General features: G+C 43.7%; 1 protein-coding gene across 21 annotated transcripts; it reads left to right on the forward strand.

Moving 5' to 3' along the window:
• Positions 1–6,600: 6,600 nt before the first annotated feature.
• Positions 6,601–26,527, forward strand: FCRL3 (Fc receptor like 3). 21 transcript variants are annotated; one of them, XR_016210520.1, is made up of 15 exons: positions 6,601–6,848; positions 6,997–7,128; positions 7,872–7,892; positions 8,882–9,124; positions 9,599–9,859; positions 10,402–10,734; positions 11,497–11,781; positions 12,138–12,397; positions 17,091–17,369; positions 17,728–17,841; positions 21,829–21,856; positions 22,862–22,938; positions 23,496–23,564; positions 25,519–25,550; positions 25,631–26,527. XR_016210520.1 is itself a non-coding variant. In XM_089299751.1 (15 exons), exons 2-15 carry the CDS (start codon positions 7,035–7,037, stop codon positions 25,769–25,771), a joined length of 2,256 nt encoding a protein of 751 aa, XP_089155877.1. In that variant the 5' UTR covers positions 6,601–6,848; positions 6,997–7,034; the 3' UTR covers positions 25,772–26,527. The 21 variants fall into 21 exon arrangements, 17 of the variants coding, with proteins under 17 accessions (XP_089155877.1, XP_089155880.1, XP_089155879.1 ...); XR_016210522.1 differs by having other exon boundaries at positions 25,522–25,550; XR_016210521.1 differs by having other exon boundaries at positions 23,499–23,564.
• The last annotated feature ends 668 nt before the right edge of the window (positions 26,528–27,195 follow it).

A 27,195-nucleotide genomic window follows, 5' to 3' on the forward strand; every position in this document is an offset into this window, starting at 1 on the left:
TATTCATACCCCAATCTCCTCTTCTCCTCTCCCACCATTAGAATTCCCTGAAATGTGAATCCTTTTCAGGGCTCTTTTCCAAAGTGACTTCTCTCCCCATCCAAACAATTTCCTGGGCAACTTCATCTCCTCTCACAGCTTCATCAGTTTCCTGTTAGAGCAGATGTGAAGAAGACTCTACCTCTACACAAAGACATCAAATGCTGTGTGTAATAAAATTAAATCAAATTTCACATTCCTGGACCAGTTCAAGGTTTAATGTTTTAACCATTTAATATCCATTCTATGTGGGCTCAGAGTCAAGTGTATTGAATATACCATTTTGTCTCTCAAAAATCACTGGGCCCTAAAGCAGAACATAGGTACTCTCAAATCTTTCCAAGAGTTTAGCAATCAGTGAACTCCAAAGCTATAATCTCCTTGCACTTCCCTCTGTGTGCATGCTATCTCCTTACCCCAACAGGATATGCCACTTGTATTATGTTTTAGCTCACCAGTAGAGCATTATTATAAGCTTTGTGAATCAAAGACAGCGATACAAAAAAGAGGGGGAGGAAAAGAAAAGGAGAGATGAGGCAAGACAGAGAAAATTATTTTCCATTTTATTTTACTGTTAAGCTTTCACATGTTGAAAATATTGGAAAGATGGGGAATGAAACTTCCTGTCTCTTCCTAGAATGATATGCAAATGTGGTTAGATCTCTACCCTACCTGGCCTTGCAACTATGACTTTCTTTTATCTCTCCAATTGCTCCAAAACCTTTCTTTGACAAAGACTTATGTCATATACACACTTGGCTTGATAATATACTTATTTCATACTTGTTTCACATAGCAATTTGTGCATACATCTTTTATCAAATTTATCAGTTTTCACTATAAAAACTTAGAATTCTCCTTGTAGATTTTTAGGAATCCTATCTTCTTTCTCCTTGCATTGCAAATAATATCTCTCGGAGTTCCCAGAACTTGTCACTTATGTTTATGAAGTTGTTCTCCTGGGACCAACTCTGTTCCTATGAATATCCTCATGGGACTGCTGGTGGGTAGAGACATAAAATTTCTTGAGTGGATTCAGGAAAACAATCATTTATTAAAGATTTATTTATTTATTTATTTATTTATTTGAAAGGTAGAGTTACAGAGAGGCAGAGGTAGAGAGAGAGGTCTTCCATCCACTGCTTCATTCCCCAAATGGCTGCAACAGTCAGAGCTGGGTCAATTTAAAGCCAGGAGCCTCGAGCTTCTGAGTCTCCAACATAGGTGTAGGGGCCCAAGGACTTGGGCCATTCTCCACTTTACCAGGTGTATTAAGCAGGGAGCTGGATTGGAAATGGAGCAGCTAGGACTTGAACTTGTGCCCATAGGGGATGAAGGCACTGCAGGCAGCAGCTTTACCCACTATGCTACATTGCTGCTCCCCCCCCCCCCCAAAAAAAAAAAACCATGTTCATCATCTAACATGAATGTCATTTGGCAGGGCTGCCGCTGTAGCTCACTTGGTTAATCCTCTGCCTGTGGCGCCGGCATCCCATGTGGGCACTGGTTCTAGTCCCGGTTTCCCCTCTTCCGGTCCAGCTCTCTGCTGTGGCCCAGGAAGGCAGTGGAGGATGGCCCAGGTGCTTGGGCCCCTGCACCCGCATGGGAGACCAGGAGGAAGCACCTGGCTCCTGGCTTTGGATTAGCGCAGTGTGCCGGTCGAAGCGGCCATTTGGGGGGTGAACCAACGGAAGGAAGACCTTTCTGTCTCTCTTTCTCACTCTCTAACTCTGCCTGTCAAAAAAAAAAAAAAAAAAAAGCCCCAAGGGAAATCAAAGAAAAAAAGATTTTAAATAAATGTCATTTGGCATCCAAGGCTGGAAATTTGCTCTAATTTCATTTTCCACCCCAAATTAAGTCCAAAAACCAATTCAGATGTTCTTCAATGAGATTAAAATTTAAGATAAGATCTTTCAAAACTAAGACTGCAGTTTTGAGATGCCATAAATTTCACTTTGTTTGGCCTTCATTACATTATTCCCTGTTGCATATTTCCAGGAAGAAATTTACATTCAAAGATTAAATCCCCTTGTAAGAAAATTTCCATACATATTAAAATATAAATTAGAGCCTTAAATCAATCAACATCTTCACAGTGGAAAGTCAAAAGAAATTAAGGTAAGTCTTGGTCCTTGATTTTTTTCTATTAACCTCAGCTAAGAGGACGTCTTCAGTGTTGAATGGAGCTAAGGTTGTTTTAGCAATGATTGTTTGGACTGTCTGAATTGAGTCACTTCCTTCAGAGCCTCAGAGGTGGTATTGACTTGATGCCAGGACTCTCAGGAGCCATGGTTCTAATGAGTAAAAAGCATGAATAGGGCACAAAGTCTGATCCCAGCAGGCCCATACCCTCTGAATTAGACAAGCCAATGCTAACTCTGCAGTTGTAGTATTTAGCAGTCTCATACTCCTAGAACTCATTCTGAATGTTTCCATGGACCATAACTGAGATCCACTTACATATGAAGAGAAGAAATCAGTTAAAGTCTTTGTTTAATTTCAGCAGGATGCAAGTTGGTTAACACCAGTTGATTCAGAACCTTTGAATTTACATTCAGTTGTGAGAAATCTCCTAGCATAAGGTTAATGCTGACAGAAAGCATTTACTGTTGTGGAGGTGGGTTTGTGCATTTCTTCCCCCAGTGAATCTATTCGAAGTCTCTAGTTTTCACTTCCTCTCTGAGGGAAGTGTTCTGCCCCCTTGATTCTGCATTCAGGAGAGGATCTCTGAAGGGACACAGAGCTGCCCTGGAGCCAGCACAGGAGCCACTGCCAGAATGGAATTGTGTTAGCCTTCAGAGCCTGCCTCCTGGGGAGTATTTTCACCTTCCCTCATATTTATTTCAGTTATAAAATATATTTCAGCACTTCCTGAAGTGAAACTGCTATGTATGTTTCTGTGCCCCTAAGGCTCCCATGAAAATCAATTCTTCCCAAGAATCTGATGTTCATCCCTTTTGAAGTTCATGGATTTATCAGGCATAATCCCTTGGAAGAAGGAGCGAGACTTGCATGCGATAACTATACAGTCTTGAAACTCTTCCAGCAGTTTCTCGCTTGAGTCTAGAGAACACCACATGAATTCAAGTGTGGCCCCTCCTGTTTACTCCTAGGACCTGAATGCAGGATGGAATTTGGGGACTGATAACAAGGAGCCTTCCTAGGTTGGGACTAGCAGTTTGAAACTAGACATTCACATTGATACTTTCTAGCACACAAGGAATCTTGTGGCTAAGCATACTACTCCAGCCACAAGAGGCTAAAAGAGCTGTCCACTTTAGCCATGACTGCCTTGGAAAAGAGACCCAGGCTGCCCTGGGTCTTTGAAACCAACCACGTGCCTCATCTGACCCTTTTTACAAAGACATTCACAGCTCTATTGAGGCCTCTCATGAGGTTCTTGAACCCTTTGCTAATTTGTCCTCCATGAGTGTAATTACATTTCTATAGAAACAGCCACTATCCTATAAACAAAGACACCATAAGCTGATGTCATCTACAAGGTCACCAAACGATTATCCCTAAGGCTGAAATCCTCTTGCCCAGATTCAGTAGTTAAGTTTAAAAGGTAGTCCAGTATTTGTTTCTGCAATCTAAAGAATTCTACTCTCTGGCTAAAGCCCAAGGCCAAGAACCATAAGGCCTGGTCCCATCAAAAGCTTCTCCTTGTGAATATGTGGCTCCCATTTACACAAATTTGTTCTTTTTTTTTTCTATTTATCTTACAAAAGCCCATGCACCAATTGTCAGTGTCTTAGAATTTTCTCTCCACCCATAGATTCCTCCCAGCACAAGCTTGCATCCAGGAGAAAGAGCATGGAGCTGAATGAAGCATGTCTCCCTCATTCTTCCAAAACTTACAAATCAAATAAGGTTCTGCACTTTCCCCAGAATGAAGGGAGTTAAGGAGTAGAGGGAGGAATAGAGGTGAAGGTGCATGCATGTGGAAGAAAACAAGTCTCCCTCCAACACAAGCATTCATTAACTTATTCATACAAATTAGAACTGACTCTGTCCAGTTAGGATTGTTAGCAAGTATAAACACAGGACTTCTAGTTACATTTCAAGTTCAGATAAACAAGTGTTAAATTGTTGGTAGAGCTACAAATACCTGAAATATTTTATATGACACAGTTAAAGTAAAAGTTTCTTAGTTTTTATCAGAAGTTCAAATTTCACTGGGCACTCCAAGTCTGACCATCCTATACTAAATTGCCAGGCCTGTGCTACCGTGGGGATTATGGAGTGAACATGATATATTCCATGCCTTTTAGAAAGAGATAGAAAATGTGTTGTTTTTGGCCCCAGCTGGTCAGTGAAATTCAAAAGACTGCTTCTTGAGCATCTTTCTCAACCACAGGAAACAACTGTTAGCAGTGATCATCAAAACTCTCACTTCTGACCAAGAAAGGAATTCATTTTTGTTTATGTCCGAGTTTGGCAGACTTGGACACACTAAACGTTAAACTTATCCATATTCAATTGCACCTTAATGTAAGCTGTCTACAGAGAAAACAAAAGTGAGCCTGAACTCTTTACTTCCCTAAAGGTATGCTAAGGAATATTGTCAGACATAGGAAATTATAGTTTGCTGTGATGAGCTCTGTGGCAAAGGAAATCAAAGCGTTATTGACACACATGAGAGAGACACCTAGCCCACAAGTGGCACACACTCTCTACAACTACTAGTTTACAGTGATCCTATACTATGAACGAACTGGGTACAATTTTTAATCAGTAGTTTAATTTAATTTAAATAAGTAGATATAATCTATACCTCCTCTTCAGAATATTGGAGAAGCCTTTAAAAGAGAGTGACTAGGGGCTGGCACTGTGGCATAGAGGGTAAAGCTGCTGCCTGCAGTGTCGGTATCCCATGTGGGCGCCAGTTCAAGTCCCAACTGTTCCACTTCCAATCCAGCTCTCTGCTGTGGCCTGGAAAAGCAGTAGAAGATGGCCCAAGTCCTTGGGCCCCTGTACCCGCATGGGAGACTGGAAGAAGCTCCAGGATCCTGGCTTTTGATTGGCACAGTTCCAGTCATTGCAGCAATTGGAGAGTGAACCATGGGATGGAAGATATCTCTCATACTCTCCCCTGCCTCTGCCTCTCTGTAACTCAGTCTTTCAAATAAATAAGTAAATCTTTTTTTTAAAGGGAATTACTAAGAAAATATCTTAAATACATCTGATCCTCTTCTACTGTCATCTTATTCCTCATTGTTTAAAACCCATTCACTGGTTCAGCCAAGTACTTACTGACACCTTGGTAGGTGACAAGGATTCTACTGGGTACTGAGAGTGCAGTGAAGACCAAACCAGACCTGTTTTCCAACTCTGGCAATACTGCAGCCTAATTAGAGAAATGCACGTGCACAATCCCTTAAATGCACACCAAAAGTCAAAATTTGGTGATTTCTGTGGGGGTAAGGATGTAAATCTGTTGAACAAAACAGGAGCTCTTTTTCCCTTCATGCTCAGAGTCAGCAGCCCTAAAGAAGTGAAGGGGTCAGGCCTGAGATTATCTTCCATCTCTACTGTAAAAGTCTCTTTGATGGCCACAACTTTTATCCTGCTAGTTAGATTACCGAGAATGGTGTGTTTGTAGGTCTGGGTTAGGGGTGATACCATCCCCACAAATCTGTTCTCAGGAAGGGGAAAACGCCTTACCTTTTAATATATAAAGTACAGCTATACAGACAGTACATAAGCAGATTGCTTATCTGTGTATGGGAATTTCATGAATGAAGAAAGTCGCTAGGGAAAAAAAAAAGTCTGGAACCAGTGTTACACACAGTGTGTTAATCCGTGGCTTGTGGAGCCTGCATACCGTGTCAGAATGCTATTCGAGTCCCGGATGTGCTGTTTCAGATGCAGTGCCTTCATAATGCCCCTGGGAAAACAGCAGAAGATGGCCCACATGGGACAACCAGAAGAGTTCATGGCTCCTGACTTCAGCCTGTTGCAGCCATCTGGGGAATGAACCAGCAAGTGGATGATCTCTCTCTCTCTCTCTCTCTCTCTTTCTATCTCCCTACTCCCTGTCACTCTGCCTTTCAAGTAAATGAATTTTTTTTTAATTTAAGAATGCTTTTTAGAGGATTACTAGTGGACAAAAAGGTTGTGAAATATTAGTCAGAGTTTCTCACAGTCCATTCAACAGTAACCACTACCCTACAACATATGTATAAAATACCTGCTTTCACGAAAGGGTTATTAGAGGCACAGGGGATATAATGGTGGTGAAGACTTAAATGTTAATTAAGGTGAAGAGACAAAAGCAAGCAAGAAAATAATAACAGATATGACAACCAGAAAAGAAAACAGCAACAACAAAAATGCACACAGGGCCTGAAACAGAAAAGAATGGGGTAGGACCTCTGAATTGCAAGATTAGTGAAAGCCTGTTTGAGAATGGCCCTGGCTTTAAAAATAGGGTGGGTTTCATCTGGCTCCTGATTTGCACAGATGTGGGTGGGACTTAGGGACAGCTCCTTTTGCTAATCTGAAAATGTGGGTAAAGTTCATGCCCATTATGTAAACGTCAAAAAGGGTTTTGCACCTGCTTTGACAACCTGATGTGTATGACTCGTGCTAACACATAGCAGGGCACCACATTCATCAGATACGCCCATGTGAGGAGCCTCATGTGGAACCAGTGGCTATGTGAATTCGAGGTGGAACAGGGGATTTCCATTTGAAAGGTGAAGAAACAGCTGCATGAATACTAGCCAATCCACAGCCTGGCACTCTCAGAGAACTCAGGCACTGACCTGCAGAAGTTTCTCTGGAGAGACTTGAACCATTGGGAGGTAATCCCCAACATTTTAAATATACACAGCTTCCGGTGGGGGGGGGGTAATAGAAACATCATGTACAAAGGCAGCCCTGTTCATATATTCAGAACTCAAAGTATAATGTGATACTAAGTTCTTCCACTTCCGCTTTCTAATTTTGCAGGTGTTATCTGAGCAGCAACCTCCTATCCTGCTTCCTGGATGAGAGATAAGCCCAGCTTTTGTGAGATGAATGTGCCCAGCCCTCAGCCAGGCCAGGCACCCATGTTCCTGTGGCTGCTGCTGTTGATCCTGGGTGAGTAGCCGGGCCAGGCCGGGGGAATGGTCTCGGTTTCTAAAGTCAGCCGGGGGAATAGCCAGGGAGCTGGTTTCTCTGCTTCCACTCAGGGCTTGGAGACAGACAGCGAGAGATGGGAAATGAGCAGAACTGGGTCCCAGGACAACCGAAAGTCCCTGAATACAACTTCAGAGCCAGCCAAGAATCTGCTTTGGCTTCCCACACATGCTCAAATCCTGGGAAACTTGGACTTTTCTCTCCATGAACCCTCAACTCTATGTCCCTCTTTGCAACGGCCTCAAATGAAATAATTTTTCAGAGAAAGTTACTTCCAAAACCAAGGCACCTGAGGGAAGATCTACTAAGAAACATGACTGTTTCTAAAGTTTTAAATCAACATTTAACTTGAGGTAGAAAAGGTCAGGGAGACCATCGGAATCCCAAGAACTGAGAGGAGGTGATGCCCTCTTTCCGAGTCCTTGCCTGTCTCCGCACTGCTGAGTTGAGGCTAGAGAAGAGAGGGAGGGAACGTGCTACAAAGCAGCGAGGCAAGCCACAGCAGAGCACTGAGCCAGGGTTCCAGGCATTCCATTGCTGTAAAACAAATTCCACTCTACTTTTTCTTGCTTTTATGGGTTGTGAGTGGTATGGAACAGGAGAAAAACTGGAAAGGATAAACTGAAGAAATGATTGTGGTTACACTGTTGGAAAATTTTTCCCAGAGTGTCTAATTGAATCTCTGAATCTTGGCTCCCTCACAGCTCCTGGAAGAGAACAACTGGGTGAGTTTCCCCTTCTTTCTGATCCTCCGGGTCTCCTCCCAGCATATCCCATCCCAAACCTTGTAAATAAGGCTGCAGGGACACGCCAACACCAGTGAGCTTGCTACTGGAGTCATGCCTGTTCTTATGCTGGGCAACAGACTCTCCTCTCACTTCTCCATCTGCAGGTTTCTCAGTCCAGGACGTCTGAGTGTAGAAAGAAAGGGAGCATTTGAGGGGAGGGCGCAAGTAGGAAGCTGATGTTGAGAGAACCTCACATCTGATCTCCTCTGTTCCCTAGACCTCTCCCTGCATGTATCCAAGCTAGTGCCACCACCACAGGACATAGCAATGACTCCAATTCTCAGAGGAAAATGCTACAGTGAACTATTCATTTCCCAAAGAAGTGCAGGGCTCTGCCACGGTTCAACTTCTGGGCCTATCAGTCAGATCCTTCAAGCAGCTCATCCTCTTCCATTCAGATTCTTTATAGTCCCCAATTATTGTGTCCAATCTAGATGAAAAGTTTCCTTCTCATAGAATCTCGGGCTACCAAGGTTTAAAAGTAGTGAGTGCAAAACCAAGCAAACAAAAAAAGTCTGATCATCAAATGCTATCAGCCAAGTAGGAAGTGGTTTTCTAGAGTTCAGAAACTTCCTCTGAGATATGCACATGCCGGCTTCACAGAGATGTGTAAGACAAGAGCATTTCAGAATCAACCCACCTTCTGAGACCTTCATGGTGTTTGTTCAACTACCCATCACATTTGAGAGCTTTGCTGAGCCCATATCAGGAACTGGAGATCTATCCCCAGGATTGCTTGACTATGACCAGGCTGAGCAAAGGATGAGGAAGAATAGAGTGTGTCCCAGATATTTCCCCAGGGACATTTCTCATTCTAGTTCTGACTGAGATTAGCTCCAGGAAACTCCCAGCTGCAAGGCTGAGCCCTCCCCTGCTCTGTGTCCACCTCCTATTTATCTGCCTTCATCTTCGTATTGCCTGTGCAGGAACTCCTCCAAAGGCTGCCCTTCTCCTCGATCCCCCATGGTCCACGACCTTCAAAGGCAGTAAAGTGATTCTCATATGCAAAGATTTCCATTCCCCAGCCTCGAGAGATGTATTTTGGTATCATGATGGGAATGTCTGGAAAACAGAATCTAACAAGATCCAAACTGAACATTCTGGATATTACCAATGCAAAACACGAGGATCTTCCCTCAGTGACCCCGTGCACTTGGAATTTTCAGATGGTGAGGAAAGGAAAGTCAAGCCACTGGGCAGGGTATCTGAGGGCTGGGTTAATTCAGGGACTGCAGAGTTGTAAACAGGCATGGGTGTGTGTGGTGTGCTGACTCCAGAGGGGAAAATAAGGAGCTAGGGCAGCAGCATGGTGCTGTATTGCCCATTTTCTCCATCCAGAGAAGCAATGGCATGCCAGGAGCTAGCTGGCAAAAATGGACTCAGGCCAAAGAAAGGTTTGAGATGTATGGGAGAAAATTCCTCTATTACTTAAGTGCTTGTGGGGGGAATTTCTCAAGGGCATTTTCTAGAAATTATTCACTCTCCTAGGGCAAAGAAGAATTGGGTGTTGGGGTCATGTGGAAACATTGGTGGAGGACATTTGCAGATATGTAAAGGTTGTAGCTCTCACCTCCTGGGCAGAAATGAGGGTGAAAAAAGAAATACCAGGGGACAAACTGAGCGTGCTTCTCGGCTCTTTGCAGACTGGCTGATTCTGCAGGTTTCACACCCTGTCTTTGAAGGAGATGACGTAGTCCTGAGATGCCAGGGGAAAAAAGAAGAGAAGACAAGTAAGAAGGCGTACTATAAGAATTATAAACGACTTCCTGACAATAACGACCCAGATTGCATCACACTAAACTCAGTCTCCAGGGACAATGGTAAATACTATTGTACTGCTATAAGGCAAACATTCATAATTTCATGGACAGAAACCTCAACACCTCTTAACATCCAAGTTCAAGGTAATGGCTGGACTTTTGTGGGTTGTAGGTTTTGGTGGGGAAATGGTGAGAATTGAGGGAGGGGGCTTATCAGTGGGGATTTCCTGAAAAGCCTCTGAAGGGCCAGTCATGGAGGCAGTGGGCTCCACTTGCATGGTTCCCCAACGCCTGAAGTCTGTGCTAAAAACTCAGGTGTTGCCAGCGCCGTGGCTCAATAGGCTAATCCTCTGCCTTGTGGCACCAGCACCCCAGGTTCTAGTCCTGGTCGGGGCACCGGATTCTGTCCCGGTTGCCCCTCTTCCAGGCCAGCTCTCTGCTGTGACCAGGGAGTGCAGTGGAGGATGGCCCAAGTGCTTGGGCCCTGCACCCCATGGGAAACCAGGAGAAGCACCTGGCTCCTGCTTTCGGATCAGCGTGGTGCGCCAGCCGCAGCGCACCGGCCATGGCGGCCATTGGAGGGTGAACCAATGGCAAAGGAAGACCTTTCTCTCTATCTCTCTCTCTCACTGTCCACTCTGCCTGTCAGAAAAAAAAAAAAAAAAACCTCAGGTGTTTCTCTCCAGGAGCTCTGCACTTCACTGCCCTGGGGATGGTTGTGTTCTTCTCTCTAGAGCTGTTTCCACAGCCTGTGCTGACAGCGAGCCCCACTCAGCCTACCGAAGGGGGTCTAATGACCCTGACCTGTGAGACCCAGGTCCATCCACAGAAGTCAGATGTCCAGCTCCACTTCCACTTCTACAGAGATGACCAGGGCCTGCAACCAGGCTGGAGTAGCTCCCCAGATTTCCAGATCCCCACGATGAGGAAGGAAGACTCAGGCTCTTACTGGTGTAAGGCAAAGGCAGTAAACAACAACATCATCAAAAAGAGCCCAGGATTCCAGATACATGTGCAGAGTGAGTGTCCAAGGGGCTGTTCTTACAGGGTCAGAGCTGGTAGGGGCAGAGAGAGCAGAACAAGAATATCGCCTGCCTCTTGGGTGGACATGACAGAGAGGGGCTTCCAGCCTTCCTGCAGGTTCAACATTCACCTAACTTTCCTATAACATTCTTTTCCATACAAGTCAGTCATAGTTATCCATCAGTTGCAGGGTGCCCAGCTCTGTGAGGGTTACAAAGATGTTCTTTCATGAGTACACAGACAACAAGAAACCCTACTGGCTTTAGAGGCTGTATGGTGTTTTCATTTCTTGACCTAAACTCTTACAAAATACCGGAGAAAGAGGAATGGGGGCATAAACTAGAATAGTTCGAGAAGAATGTGGGGACGTGGAGGTGAAGCTGCAGAAGTCTTCAAGGGTTTGGATAGGGTTTGGATTTTGAGCAAGGTCACTTCAGATAGAAGTAACATCTCCACTGCTTCCTCTTATTCTGTGGCCCGTCTTTGCATCAGAGATTCCTCGGAGATAAATGCCTGTAAAATGTGACTGCGGGCAACATTCAGTTTAGGAAGATGGTGGACCTGGGTGCCCACATTCCCCAAAGATGAGAATTGCTGTGGGAGTGGGGAGTAATGCTGCTCCATTTGTAATTTCCCATTTCCTACCTTAGACCCCTGCCTATGGCTGCTATTGGTTTATTCATGGCAGCATCAATCCTCTCCTGGACTTCGTGGTTCCTGTCATTGGTGCCTTCACATGCCATCTTGTGTGTTCCCAGGAATCCCTGTATCTGAGGTGAATCTAGAGATCCGGCCCCATGGGGGGAACCTGACTGAAGGAGAAGACATGGTCCTTATCTGCTCAGTGGCCAATGGCACAGGGGCCGTCACATTCTCCTGGCATCGAGACGGAACAGTGAGTCTGGGCAGAAAGACCCAGCATTCCCTGTTGGCAGAGCTGCAGGTGCCTGCTGTGAAGGAGCACCATGCTGGGAGATACTACTGTGCAGCTGACAACAATCACGTTCCAATCCTCAGCAAGTGGATTACAGTCACCGTGAGAAGTGAGTTCTCAGGCCAGGGTCTAAGTTCTCCATCAGCTGTGAGCAACTTCTGGGGAGATAAAGGAACAGGGGTGTGGGGATTCAAAAGCTGTCCAAGAGAGCCGTCCAAAGATGGCTGATACGAGTTGAAAACACTTTACCCCTAGAGTAAAGGACTGAGGGGTGGCAAAAAGCAAAATTACCCCAGAAGACTTCTTTGACTTTAGGAAATGCTTGTGATTCCTGGATGAGGACAGTGTAGTCAGTGGGGAACAGAAATGACCCATGGATGTATCTACTTCTAGTCTCCTTGAAGAGTGTCGTGAACTTGTCACGGGGTTGGGCTCCTTTTCTGACAGCCCTTTTGTCTCCCTCAGTACCAGTGTCTCGCCCTGTCCTCACCTTCAGGGCCTCTGAGGCCCGGACTGTGGTGGGGGATGTGGTGGAATTCCACTGTGAGGCCCCGAGAGGGTCTCCTCCAATCCTGTACCGGTTTTATCACGAGAACATCACCCTGGGGAGCAGCTCAGCCCCCACTGGAGGAGGAGCCGCCTTCAACTTCTCCCTGACAGCAGCACATTCTGGAAACTACTCCTGTGAGGCTGACAATGGCCTGGGGGCCCAGCGCAGTCACAGAGTGAGTCTCACTGTCATAGGTAAGCAAGATACGTTCACAGCAGTTAAGAGCCAGCAGCAGACCACGTCTTCCCACAGACAGAGCTAGACTGAACCTTTTGTTGGTGTGAAACCACAGCAAACTTCTGCCTCTACTTGCAAACTCTGGGATTCTTCCTTATGGCTACACGTTCAGTAACTCAGACCTGTACTTTATTTCCTCTGCCATTGTCATGAATAGTTATACAGCCTACACAGTCTTTCTATTAAGCACAAAGACTTTCCAACATATCAGATATATGATGATTCAGCAATCACTGATAATGAATATGGTGTAGAAAGTCTTACTTCTGAGTTCCTTTGTTTAGAAACAAATGATCAGGCCTGCGCCGTGGCTCAATAGGCTAATCCTCTGCCTGCGGTGCCAGCACCCCCGGTTGTAGTTCCGGTCGGGGTGCCGGATTCTGTCCCAGTTGCTCCTCTTCCAGTCCAGCTCTCTGCTGTGTCCTGGGAAGGCAGTGGAGGATGGCCCAAGTCCTTGGGCCCTGCACCCACATGGGAGACCAGAAGGAAGCACCTGGCTCCCTGGCTTTGGATCGACGCTGTGCGCCGGCCGTAGCGGCCATTTGGGGAGTGAACCAATGGAAGGAAGACCTTTCTCTCTGTCCCTCTCTCTCACTAACTCTTCCTGTCAAAAAAAAAAAAAAAAAAAAAAAAAAAAAAAAAAAAGAAGAAGCAGATGGTAAAATAAAAGAGATGTTCCAATGACTCCCAGTGATTCAAATCCATACCATCCATGGATTTTGCCATTAACTTGCTGTTTCAGGATTCTAAATTATTAGAACAATTATCATGTTTGGTTAACAGTGATTTTCAATGGGCCCACTTAAATTATATTTAGCTTTTAGGTCCACTATTAGAGCTGGGAATGTTAGACAGTGTTCTGAAAGTAGTACTCTAGTTTTGCACAAGAAAATATTCTGTTAGGGAAGTCTCTTCACTAATGTTGTCCTTGCTTTCCTCACTTACAAAGTAATTGAGCCAAGTAAATCATGGAGGTTCAACAATTCTTGATCTCATAACTTTCTCAGGCAAAAATGTTGAACACGCTCCCCAATTATTTATTTATTAATTAAATTTATATACAAAAGGGTACTTCAAAATGTTTGTGGAAAATGGAATTAAAAGATAAATTTACTTTGGCACAAAACACTTGAAACCTATGTAGTTTTTTCATAGTAAGCATTGTCCATCAAAATTTTGAGGACCCCCTATGCCTGGATTTAAACATTTTGCACCTTTAAGTTCATTTCCCACAAACTTTTTTAAACCTCATCATACATGTACTGCTGTACTAAATACATACATGGCAAAGGAAGCAAATAAGTATAAATTAAATAAGGAAGAAATGAACAATATTTTAAGATCTTTGACTTAAAATCTAACTAAATTTATAGTTTAATATGCTTCATTTAATTTTGAAAAATGTACTTTACTTTTTGTGGTAGAGTTACTTGAGGTTTGGCTCTGAGCTTGGTTTATTTCAATTGGTTTCCGTAATGATTATTGCTTAAAAAGCTATCTTACCAATACATCCAAGTAAAAGTATAATATCACTTGTTGCTTTTTCAGATCTGTGGTACTCGTTTTTATTTTTTTTTTGACTTTTGTTTAGTAAATATAAATTTCCAAAGTACAGTTTATGGATTACAATGGCTTTCCCTCCCCATAACTTCCCTCCCACTGGCACCCATCCCATCTCCCACTCCCTCTCTCATTCCATTCACATCAAGATTTATTTTCAATTATCTTTATATACAGAAGATCGATTTAGTATATACTAAGTAAAGATTTCATCAGTGTGCACCCACACGGAAACACAAAGTGTAAAATACTGTTTCAGTACTAGTTAAGGCATTACTTCACATTGGACAACACATTAAGGACAGATCCCACATGAGGAGTAAGTAAGTACAGTAAGTAAGTAAGTACACAGTGACTCCTGTTGTTGACAATTTGACACTCTTGTTTATGGCATCAGTAATCTCCCTAGGCTCTAGTCATGAGTTGCCAAGGCTATGGAAGCCTTTTGAGTTCGCCAATTTCGATCTTATTCAGACAGGGTCATAGTCAAAGTGGAAGCTCTCTCCTCCCTTCAGAGAAAGGTACCTCCTTCTTTGATGGCCCTGTTTTTTCCACTTGGATCTCACTAGCAGAGATCTTTCACTTAGGTGGTTTTTTTTTTTTTGTTTTTGTTTTTTTTTGTTTTTTTTTGTTTTTTTTTTGCCAGAGTGTCTTGGCTTTCCATGCCTAAAATACTCTCATGGGCTCTTCAGCCAGATCCGACTGCCTTAAGGGCTGATTATGAGGCTAGAGTGCTATTTAGGACATCTGCCATTCTATCAGTCTGTTGTGTATCCCGCTTCCCATGTTGGATAGTTCTCTCCCTTTTTTATTCTATCAGTTAGTATTAGCAGACACTAGTCTTGTTTGTGTGATCCCTTTGACTCTTTAGGCCTATCAATGTGATCAATTGTGAACAGAAATTGATCACTTGGACTAGTGAGGTGGCATTGGTACGTGCAACCTTGATGGGATTGTATTCAACCTCATGCACTAATTATGTAAAGGTATTCATCGCTACTTGGCTGGTATATTTATAGTTTCATTGATGTCATCAGCTATTCTTGTAAAGTAAGTAGGAAGTGGAAATACTGTTAGTCTGACTTTACAAAAAAATGGTTCAAGCCTTGGAAGAATTACAAACTATTTGCAATACTGTTTCCATGAACTCTTATAGCCACTGATCACCAAAAAAAAAAAAAAAAATCACCAAAAATAGGTACTAGTCTTTCTTCATAAAAAAAATACTTGATTCAGGGGTACATTTAATTCCTCTTTTTATAAATTTAATACAAAATAATTAAACAACTTTCATTTGATATTAAAAGGTTTGTAGACATTCCCCAATCACATTACAATGCAGTAAAATGATTTTGTTATTTAATCTGTGAAAACAATTACAATGCAGTAAAATGATTTTATTTAAATTAATCTGCGAAAACAATCAAGTTGCCAACTGAAAGAGTAACCATTTCTAACATGCTGACAGTAAAAATACAAGTGAAGATATCACTGCCCACCCTTCCACACCATGGAGGCCCCCTACCTTCCCAGAAACTCCTGAACTATCCCAACACAAGGTATAGCATATTGCCTAAGCAAGGATGCCAATGCGAATATTTGCAAAGAATTAGGAAAAGAATGTCTTTCTGGATTTCAAGCTCAAAACTAAAGACTTTTAAACATTCTCATATCTTCTCACACCCAATGAGATACTCTGCACCCTAACTTGAAGACCACTGGCATTGATAACCATGGCCTCTTCTAGTCCTACAATAATTCTCTGATTTTAGGGGAATGTGTTTGTGGAACCCAAAGTTTGGTGAGCCCTGGAGGGAGGCACATAAAGGAAGAAGTTGAAAATATCTGCTCCCAGATTGCAGAAAACTCAGAGGTGTGGGTGGAAGGCACACTGAGATTCACAAAAAATCCCTGGATCTCTCTTCATATTGTCCAGATTGCTTTGTATTGCAGAGGGTACACAGAAGCGACAACCCAAACTGGTCATTTCAATTTAGCCTACACTTCCAACATCAAGACTTGACATCTTTACACGGAGACAGCAAGTACCATCTTTCTTGCAGCCAGCAGATGGCTCAAGTCAAGTCTGATAATTGCCATTCATTGAATGGTCTCCACATTTGCACTCACTCCCCTTTACCCAACCTCTGATGCAAAGCAGAGTTGAAAATCTTTACCAAGCCTCATTTGCCAATGAAGCACTCAGTCCTGCAGACAAAGGGGCTCATCCAGGTTTCTTCATTTCCTCACAGCTTGGCAGAACCAGCAATCTGACCATCCACATTTGACATTCCACTTTTGTGGTTTCCTGTTCTCCTTAACTACTCTATTTCCATAAGTATTAAATTAAAATAGATATCACTGTTATTCGTGATGCCTCTGGCTACTTTTGTGCCAATTTGTATCAATACAGTTATCCACTTAATGACCAATTATTAGGCAACAATTACATCCAGGGAAAGCTCTAGTAGCTGGAAATATAGCAATGAACAAACAGGTAAATCTCCATTATGATGGAAGTTACATTCCCTTAGAGGAACTAGAAATGCAACAGTGAATGGCACACAGATAGATGGATAGAGGGAAAGGTGGATAGATGGATGGACAGACAGATGTTAGATAGTGCAAATTGTTATGTAGAAAAATAAAGGAAGGTAATTGAGTAGACAATAATCAAGCCTCAATTTATATAGTTGTGGAAATATCTGTCTTAGAGCTAATATTCAGAGGTAAGAATATTCAGAAATGAAACTATTGCAGTTACTATTTCTGTCAGTAATAATAGCTCAGATTAATTGAAAATTTTACATACATGGTTCTTAATACAATCACTTGAACCATCATTTATTATTAGCTCCATTTTATAGAGCAATAAACTGAGACTTCAAAAAATTAATCTTTTTTAAAAAATCAAAATTCTGGCTAATAAAGGGCAGAGACAAGATTTAAGCCCAGGTTTTCACAAATCCAGGTCTATTTTCCTACTAAAATTTCACTGCATGTTCTCATATTAGGTTCTTTCAGATACACCCTGAAGCAAAATTGCCAATGACCTGCTTTTCCTCTTGCAGTTCCAGTGTCTCGCCCTGTCCTCACCCTCGTGGTCCCTGGGGCCTGGGCTATGGTGGGAGACGTGGTGGAGCTGCACTGTGAGGCCCTGAGAGGGTCTCCTCCAATCTTGTACTGGTTTTATCACGAGAACATCACCTTGGGGAACAGCTCAGCCCCCACTGGAGGAGGAGCCACCTTCAACCTCTCCCTGACAGCAGCACATTCTGGAAACTACTCCTGTGAGGCTGACAATGGCCTGGGGGCCCAGCGCAGTGAGGTGGTGACATTCAACTTCACAGGTGTGTTAATGGTACCTGGGCTAAAAGTTAGTTATGTTCAGTTTAATATTTCTCCAACAGGTTATACAGATTCTACCATAGTCAAAGAATTTCTGGAAATGCACACCAAGGCTTGAGACTTCTGGAGCTTGTGCTGGTTTTATGGAGGGAAGAAAAGGGAACAAATTTTTAATCTTAGCTGCTGGCAACCACCCTTCAAGTACCATTGTAATGAAAATTAGAAATTGTAGGAGATAATTTAAATGGATCAGACCTCAACAGATACCTTCTTTGATAGATCTCTAGCCCCAGCTGCATGGTTTTTGCCTAGATCCAAAGTCTTTGCCCCTGGAACTCAGGCCTGGATCTCCTTACTCAGGTGCTTCCAAGAGCAGAATAGGCCTCGTCACGGCAGGAGCCAGTGGGGGACTCATCGTTGGTCTTGCCTCTGCTACCGCTCTGCTGCTCCACCTCAGGACCCGGAGGAAATCGGGTGAGTGTCTGTGTCTTACCCTCTGATGTTGTGACTTTGCCACTGCTACGATGATTTGGAGTTGTGTGGTGTGTGAAGGCCACTTACACCCTTCCAAGTCCTAGGTGCTCAGTTGTATTACCCACAGTCACTCTATAGGCAACACTAACAAAAATGTAGAACAAACTTTTCAATGAGGTTTCAGCTTCATGTGTTTGACATTAGAGTTCCGTTTCCAATTAAAAATTAGAAAATTAAGTATTTACTATTACATCACTGTTCCAAATCCTACTGGAAACAAAAGGGAGGAAAAATAAGCCCTCTATTTATAACAAAAAGTGGATAATTGTCTTAGGTGTAAGTCATGAGCTCTAAGAGTTACTTCAATATCAGTCAAATATGCTAAAATTTGGATCAAATTAGTAGACAATCCTGGAAATAAGATTAAAAATCCAATTTCTGATAGTTTCTTTCCAATATGTTGAAATATAATTTTTTGTTAATCTTATATCCTGAGACCTGGCTAAACTCAGTCCTTAATTCTAACACCTATTTTATTGATTTCATCAGATTTTTCCCCATAGATGGTCACATTTGCTAATAAGGAAAGTTTGACTCCTTCCATTTCCACCTTATTTCCCTTTTTTTTTTATTTGCTTGCACTGGCTGCAACCTCCTGTACAATGCTGAATAAAAGTGAGAAGAGCAGAAATTCTTGTCCTGTTTCTGATCTATGTGAAAAGAATTCAGCCATTCAGCATTAAGTATTATGTTAACCTATGGGGGTTTTGTAGATGCTTTTTACCTGACTGAGGAAGCCTGAGCATTTCTAATTTGCTGAGAGTTTTTATAAGAATAGATGTACATAGAAGAATTTTTCTGTATTGAGAAAATCACATGGTTTACTTTTTCATCTCTTGTTAAGATAAACTGAGTATTGAAGTAGCCTTGCACTTCTGGGGTCTGCTCAGTTTGCTTATGATTGTTAGACTTCATTTGCTACAATTTTGTCTCCATTAGTATCATAGATTCTGAAATAGCATTTGTTATTAGTAGATTAATAAAATATCTCTTTTACCTTTTATTGTCTCTATCTCTAAAGTGAATTTTAAAAAAATAATTGTCATTTGTGAAATATATATATTTTTTATTATTTATTTGACAGAGTTAGTGAGAGAGAGGGACAGAGAGAAAGGTCTTCCTTCTGTTGGTTCACCCCCCAAATGGCCACTACGGCCGGAACTATGCCAATCTGAAGCCAGGAGCCAGGTGCTTCCTCCTGGTCTCCCACGCAGGTGCAGGGTCTCAAGCACTTGGGCCATCCCCTACTGCCTTCCCAGGCCACAGCAGAGAGCCAGACTAGAAGAGGAGCAACTGGGACTAGAACCCAGTGCCCATATGGGATGCTGGCACCACAGGTGGAGGATTAACCAAGTGAACCATGGCACCGGCCCCCTTGTGAAATATATATATATATATATATATATTTCACAGGCAGAGTGGACAGAGAGAGAGAGACAGAGAGAAAGGTCTTCCTTTGCTGTTGGTTCACCCTCCAATGGCCGCCACGGGCGGCGCACTGCGGCCGATGCACTGCGCTGATCCGAAGGAAGGAGCCAGGTGCTTCTCCTGGTCTCCCATGGGGTGTAGGGCCCAAGCACTTGGGCCATCCTCCACTGTACTCCCTGGCCACAGCAGAGAGCTGGCCTGGAAGAGGGGCAACCGGACAGAATCTGGCACCCCGACCAGGACTAGAACCCGGTGTGCCGGCGCCAAAGGCGGAGGATTAGCCTAGTGAGCCGTGGCACCGGCCATGAAATACATTTCTACTGACCTAGAATTCTAGAGGTTGACAGTTTCTTTTTCTTTCAGTACTTCAAAGGTATTTCTCACTTTCTACTTGAGTGCATTGTTTTCAGCAAGGAATCGGTTGTAATTGTTACCTCTGTTCTATTACTGCTTTTTAAAAATCCATGAATATTTTCATAAATCTTTGAATGTATGGATTTTTTTTCCAGTGCTTTGGGTTGCAAGGTTTCAAGACTGCAGATGTTGGAATCACTATTCCTTTACTTTCCCTATGAATCCCCTGCTCCCACTACCGTCACTGTGTTGTTAACATGGCAACTCCTCTCTGTCAGAACAAAGACTTCTGTCCTCTCTTTCTCAGGGTTCCTACTGGAAATCAAGCATATAATCTAAACATTCAGACCCCAACTTGGTGAAAAACCTCACACATCTTCCTTCAGGAGTACAGATTTAAAGGGCTACTGACAAAGATGGGAACTAGAAGGAGGCTTGAACTGGGCAGACAGGAAAGATTTTAGTACCTTGGTGATGTTGTAAAACTCCCTTGTTGTTAAGGGTGATGAAGTAGGCTTCCAGGTTAGACTTCTACATAGACAACTATTATAAAACCGTCAGCTTGTCATTTTTTAGTCCTCAAAATACAAACATATTTTTTCATTTATTTAAAAAAATCTTTATGGGATAGTTTTAACTGGTAGACATGCTACTGGGAATACTAAAAAAGAAAAAGAAATAAAAACAAGATTTATAGCCTCAAGAAGCACATACTTTCATGAACGAGAGAATTAGAAGCAAGTATAGAAGTAGAGTATCACAATGCAATGTGTTGGTTTTAACATTACTTGATTCTATGTTCCTGAGAGTAGGCCACTTAGTCCAGCTGCCAGTTGACCTCAAGGAAAGCTCAGGAGGAGGAAAAAATAACTTGAGATTAGCCAGGTGAAAAGAAAAGGAAAAAGAGTTGTGTAAAGATCAATATGCAGATTACACACAGTCCAGTGTTGCTGGAATGGGTTTGCAGGGGTCATTGATAGAGAAAGTGGGGCTTGAGCCTAGTCTCATTGGTTCATACTGGTGTAAGAATTTGTATCCGCTTCTGGGGCTGGTGCCATGGCACAGTAGGTTAATCTTCCACCTGCGGTGCCAGCATCCCATATGGGCACCAGTTCTAGTCCCTGCTACCCCTCTTCCAGTCCTCTAATATGGCCTGAGAAAACAGTAAGAAGATGGCCCAAGTCCTTGGGCCCTTCACCCACGTGGGAGACCAGGAAGAAGCACTTGGCTCCTGGCTTCATATCGGCGCAGCTCCAGCCATTGCGGCCATTTGGAGAGTGAACCAAGGGAAGAAAGACCTTTCTCTCTGTCTCTCTGTCTCACTGTCTGTAACTCTAACTCTCAAATAAAATAAATAAAATCTTAAAAAAAAAAAAAAAAGAATCTGGCCAGCACCGCGGCTCACTAGGCTAATCCTCCGCATTGTGGTGCCGGCACACCGGGTTCTAGTCCCGGTCGGGGTGCCGGATTCTGTCCCGGTTGCCCCTCTTTCAGGCCAGCTCTCTGCTGTGGCCAGGGAGTGCAGTGGAGGATGGCCCAAGTGCTTGGGCCCTGCACCCCATGGGAGACCAGGAAAAGCACCTGGCACCTGGCTCTTGCCATCGGATCAGCTTGGTGCACCGGCCGCAGCGCGCCGGCCGCGGTGGCCATTGGAGGGTGAACCAAGGGCAAAAGGAAGACCTTTCTCTCTGTCTCTCTCTCTCACTATCCACTCTGCCTGTCAAAAAAAAAAAAAAAAAAAAAGAATCCGTATCCACTTCAACACCCTCCTGGCCTCTCCAGGCCTTGTCTCCCTCTTTCTGCTTTGTCAGACTGCAGTTAGGATAAAGGAGTGGAGTGTAGGGAAAGCACTTGACCCAGAGTTGAACACAAATGTGTCTCACTTTGCTACCCGGTCACAACTAGAGGTGTTGTTTAAATAGCTATTTCTGATTGGAAAATGACTTAGAATAAGGGTAACTCTGCAAATGTCTTTTAAGACCCTATTTGCCTTGCCTGTAACATGGCAGGGCTGGTGGAGCTTGGTGGGTCCCAGAGATTTGCCATAGCTGAGACCTGAAAAGCATCTGATTCTGGGGTGGAGCATCCTGCAGTAGAGCTCATCCTCACTGGCTCACCATCAATATCCCCTTGCTTGTTTTCCAGGAGGACCTTCTGCCCCTGGCACATCCAGGTGAGGTCTCTGCTTCTTGTGCTGCCAACATTCCCAGGATTTATTTAGAGCCACAATGTAAGAACAGGGAGTTATGTCTATTTTCAAAAGATTTGCATGGACTTCCTCTTAATATTTTTAATATTCTTATGAAATCCAAAACTGTGGTGAGGAGGACACTTTAATTCACATTATGCATGCTTCTCATTCAGTCTATTTATACAGAGAATTCGTCTTATTAGCTATTTGTGTTCATTTATCTGCTTCTTTAAATGTGCTCCAGTAGAAAATTGACCACTGATGTCTTACTGACAACATCCTCACAATGCTATAGTTCACTGAGTCCCTCATCCCTTCATTCACACACTCATTTAGGAAATGACTATTGGAATGCTGCAACTGTTCAATTCCTAATATTAAATGCAGATGAAAATGATACTGGGGAAAACTCAATTTTCTTAAAGAGTCCTCATGGTATCTTACAGGAAATGCAGGTTATTATACTATGAAGTAGAAAATTGAAAGGATCATTAGTAAAGACAGAAGTCAAATTCTGTGGGGATGCACAAGTCTTTATGTATTGATGTTTAAGTGTGTACATATCTTTGCAAATGAGTTTGAAAGTTAGCCAAATATGAGTTTTTACCCTATCAAAGGGGCTTTGAGATTCTACAGCTTTCCCCCTGAAATTTCTGTGACCAACCTAACCCCTAATGCTCCATCTTTTGCCATACTACTTCTAATGTGTTCTTGAAAGAGCCATGCAGAAGCAACCATAGTATTTTTTTATGAATTGTGCTGTACTTCCTAAATACTGATTTCTTTCTTTGAGATTCTGTGTAACCCACATATATTTCTCACACACACACACACACACACACACACCTTGGTTTTTTTTAAAGTTTTTAACAATTCAATGTGCTTTGCAAATGCAATTCCAAGAGCATAATGACACTTTTTATCCATATATCTTTCTTCTGTGTCACAATTATAATCCCAATGAGTGTCAAGAGCCTTCCTTTCCAGGACCTCCAACATACACCCCCAAGAGCTTTCCTATTCTGAGCCACCAGACATGATGGAGTTCCAGCCTGTGTATAATGGTGAGCATTCCCTAAGAGCAGAGGGCTCCAAGGTGCCAGGGAAGGAGGAGCAGTAGAGCCAGTGGGTAGACCTGTCATGCCCAGTTTTTTTTTTAAAGATTTATTTATTTATTTGAAAGTCAGAGTTATACAGAGAGGAGAGGCAGAGAGACAGAGAGGTCTTCTATCCAATGGTTCACTCCCCAGATGGCCACAATGACTGGAGTTGCACCAATCCAAAGCCAGGAGCCAGGAGCTTCCTCCGGGTCTCCCACATGGGTGCAGGGGCCTAAGGACTTGAGCCATCTTCTACTGCTCTCCCAGGCCACAGCAAAGAGCTAGATAGGAAGTAGAGCATCCAAGTCTCGAACCAGCGCCCATATGGGATGCCGGTGCTTCAGGCCAGGGCATTAACCCGCTGCGCCACAGCACTGGCCTCTCACGTCCAGTTTTAAAGTGACCTTCCTGGCATTATATTGGATATAGAAGGGGGTATGAACTCGGTGGGTGGGGAAGAAGGTCTAGAATGCGGGACTCTTGACTACAGTCAATGATAATTTCTTCTCCTCTCTTTGCAGTAGATCATAGAGAGAGTGACCTGGTTTATTCCCAGATCTGGATCACTCAGAATGCAAATAAAAATCCAGGTGAGCTGTCTTTCAAACAAGTATAAGTGAGGTGGAAAGTGTTATCAGATCCAGCAAGCAAAGTGTCCTTGATCAGAGTCATTTCAAATATGAATCCAATATGGAAGGCATCGCCTGTTCCTTCTGTTACCAATCATATCATCTGTCCATACCCTCTAACTTATTCATGCTGTCACATTACTCTATAGACTCTTTGGGGACAGAAAGTGTGACTCTTCCACTAATATTTCATAGTATCTAGCACAATGCTTAAAAAACCATAGGCCCCTTTAAAATACTCATTGGATGAGTGATGAACAGTATTTGCTAAATTAAACCTCTTATAAACTAGTGTGTAGATAATTATAATTCTCCTACCTGATCTCACTTTTAAACTTGTTCCCCAACAACCTTGCAACAATATGTTTCCTACACAATCCCTCTGAGGTGCCCACGGATCACATAATTGTTTACTCTAACTGCCATGAAAATTTCTCTATTCCAAAGCTTGACCCTTGCCAACCTTGCATTCCGACATCGATGTCCTTCCTACAACCACACTGAACTTGGCATTTTCATGCTTTGGCATATGTCCTTCTTACTTGTCCTAATACATCCTTGCCCTACTGTAGCTGGTGACCCCTGTGCACATTCCAATACACAGCTCAGGCACTACTGTGAATCCCATGTGATTCTTAGCGCCCCTCCCTGTGTTCCTACCTGGATTAAGTGATGATCCTTTGTGACAGTAGCCTTTCTTTCTTTCTTTCTTTCTTTCTTTCTTTCTTTCTTTCTTTCTTTCTTTCTTTCTTTCTTTCTTTCTTTCTTTCTTTCTTTCTTTCTTTCTTTCTTTCTTTCTTTCTTTCTTTCTTTCTTTCTTTCTTTCTTTCTTTCTTTCTTTCTTTCTTTCTTTCTTTCTTTCTTTCTTTCTTTCTTTCTTTCTTTCTTTCTTTCTTTCTTTCTTTCTTTCTTTCTTTCTTTCTTTCTTTCTTTCTTTCTTTCTTTCTTTCTTTCTTTCTTTCTTTCTTTCTTTCTTTCTTTCTTTCTTTCTTTCTTTCTTTTGACAGGCAGAGTGGATAGTGAGAGAGAGAGAGACAGAGAGAAAGGTCTTCCTTTGCCGTTGCTTCACCCTCCAATGGCCGCCGCAGCCTGGCTTCTGATCCACCCAGCTCTGGCTGTTGCCCCAGCTCTGCTGTTGCAACCATTTGGGGAATGAACCAGTGGATAGAAGAGTCAGTCTCTCTCTCTCTCTCTCTCTCTCTCTCTCTCTCCCCCCTCTCCTTCTTCCTCTCTCTCTTTGCAACTCTGTCTTTAAAAAAAGAAAGAAAATTCAATGTGTTTCTCTTCTATCTTTGCCAGGCATCTTTTTCATTTATTTATGCAGTCAGTAAACATTCATTAAATAACAACCTTCTATTAGGTATTAGGTAAGCTATTAAGAGGTGGGAATGACAAAACTCAGCCCATATGATCAGGGAGCCTGTAATTTTGAAGGGGAGAAATGGGTAAAAAATCTTATGGACACCAAGAGAGAAATGCTACTGTGGCCGGCGCTGCAGCTCAAAAGTCTAATCCTCGGCCTGCAGTGCCGGCACCCCGGGTTCTAGTTCCAGTCGGGGCGCCGGATTCTGTCCCGGTTGCCCCTCTTCCAGGCCAGCTCTCTGCTGTGGCCAGGGAGTGCAGTGGAGGATGGCCCAAGTCCTTGGGCCCTGCACCCCATGGGAGACCAGGAGAAGCACCTGGCTCCTGCCATCGGATCAGCGCGGTGCGCCAGCTGCAGCGCACCGGCCGCGGCGGCCATTGGAGGATGAACCAACGGCAAAGGAAGACCTTTCTCTCTGTCTCTCTCTCTGTCCACTCTGCCTGTCAAAAAAAAAAAAAAAAAAAAAAAAAAAAGATTGCCCGGGAATGCAATGCTGTTAGAAGTTGGAATTTATTTCCCACAGTTTAATACTTTGCTACTTGCATCCAACAGCAGATTCACCAAGGATGCCCCACCAGGTTACGGTGAGTCACATTCCCTGTCTTTCTCTCCTCCTTCTCCTTCGCATCTGTGTTTAGATACTTACCTGTGTGGGTTTCACCAGGAACCCACAGTCATTTACTCCGAGTTGAAGGCACACACAGATGACTGTGCCGAGAAGTCCAGCAGGAAAGGCAGTGCCCATGAAGATGCTACAGACAATTACGAGAACGTCCTGAGTGCATCAGCAGCCTTGAGGCACTAGCCCTTGCCAGAGCGTTGCACAGAGACCCCTCAGGGGGAAAGCCTGCGCTGTTCTCCCAGTTCTCTCCAACCTGCTCCCTCCCAGACTTGCAGACGCCTCCAGCCTGGGCTGCAAGGAACAAAGGCTTGGCAGAAGGTCCGCCAACCTCCTCTAGACCTGACTGTGTGTCCCAGGGGGACAGAAGGAGCAGCATCTGAGCAAGTGCTGGGTTCTTCTCACAGTGGAGACCCACAGGGGACAGGGGCCTCAGCTCCTAGGGCTGTGGAACACAGGAGGAGGATGGTCTAGCCTGGGTCACAAGGACACTGTCACCACCACTGGATCTGTGCGACTGAAAACTCTTCATGGGCTATATCTATATAAATAATTTGTTCCAGGCGGGCGCCGCGGCTCAATAGGCTAATCTTCCACCTAGCGGCACCAGCACACAGGGTTCTAGTCCCGGTCAGGGTGCTGGATTCTTTCCCGGTTGCCCCTCTTCCAGGCCAGCTCTCTGCTGTGGCCAGGGAGTGCAGTGGAGGATGGCCCAAGTGCTTGGGCCCTGCACCCCATGGGAGACCAGGAGAAGCACTTGGCTCCTGCCTTCGGATCAGCGCAGTGCACCGGCCGCAGCGCGCCAGCCGTGGCGGCCATTGGAGGGTGAACCAGCGGCAAAAGGAAGACCTTTCTCTCTGTCTCTCTCTCTTTCAGTCCACTCTGCCTGTCAAAAAAATAAATAAATAAATTAAATAAAATAAATAAACAATTTGTTCCAAACATTGTATTTGCTTTCTTGTGTGGCTGATAGTGGCATTGCTAATGTGTTAATGTGTATGTTGTGCTCTTGCTACCAACTGAAAACAATTAAAGAAAAAAGAGTTTGAGGTGGCTCTATCTGAAATGCATTTCTCTACTTGTAGGATAACATTCCCAACCAAATCCACCTGTGATGGTGAAAACTTACCTCAATGTCTCATTAAATTAAAGTTTCTGCAATCTAACTTTTTTTTTTTTTTTTTTTTTTTTTTTTTTTTTTTTTTTGGACAGGCAGAGTTAGACAGTGAGAGAGACAGAGATAAAGGTGTTCCTTCCATTGGTTCACCTCCCCCCCAAAATGGCCGCTACGACCAGCGCACTGTGCCGATCCAAAGCCAGGAGCCAGGTGCTTCCTCCTGGTCTCCCATGCGGGTGCAGGGCCCAAGCACTTGGGCCATCCTTCACTGCACTCCCGGGCCACAGCAGAGAGCTGGCCTGGAAGAGGAGCAACCGGGACAGAATCTGGCACCCCAACCGGGACTAGAACCCAGGGTGCCGGTGCTGCAGGCCTAGTGAGCCGCGGCACTGGCCTCTGCAATCTAACTTTTTTTTTTTGGTCAGGCAGAGAGGACAGTGAGAGAGAGAGACAGAGAGAAAGGTCTTCCTTTGCTGTTGGTTCACCCTCCAAT

The sequence above is a fragment of the Oryctolagus cuniculus genome, chromosome 7 (genome assembly GCF_051225735.1).
Source record: "Oryctolagus cuniculus isolate XC-2025 breed Fujian yellow rabbit chromosome 7, ASM5122573v1, whole genome shotgun sequence".
Lineage (NCBI taxonomy): Eukaryota > Metazoa > Chordata > Mammalia > Lagomorpha > Leporidae > Oryctolagus > Oryctolagus cuniculus.

Excerpts from the sequence above, each read along its gene's own strand:
- FCRL3 (XM_089299751.1), top strand. The coding sequence starts at position 7,035 with ATGAGAGATAAGCCCAGCTTTTGTGAGATGAATGTGCCCAGCCCTCAG. Across the intron at positions 10,735-11,496 it reads ATTCCAGATACATGTGCAGA|GAATCCCTGTATCTGAGGTG; the intron begins GTGAGTGTCCAA and ends GTGTGTTCCCAG. Across the intron at positions 25,551-25,630 it reads GGATGCCCCACCAGGTTACG|GAACCCACAGTCATTTACTC; the intron begins GTGAGTCACATT and ends GGGTTTCACCAG.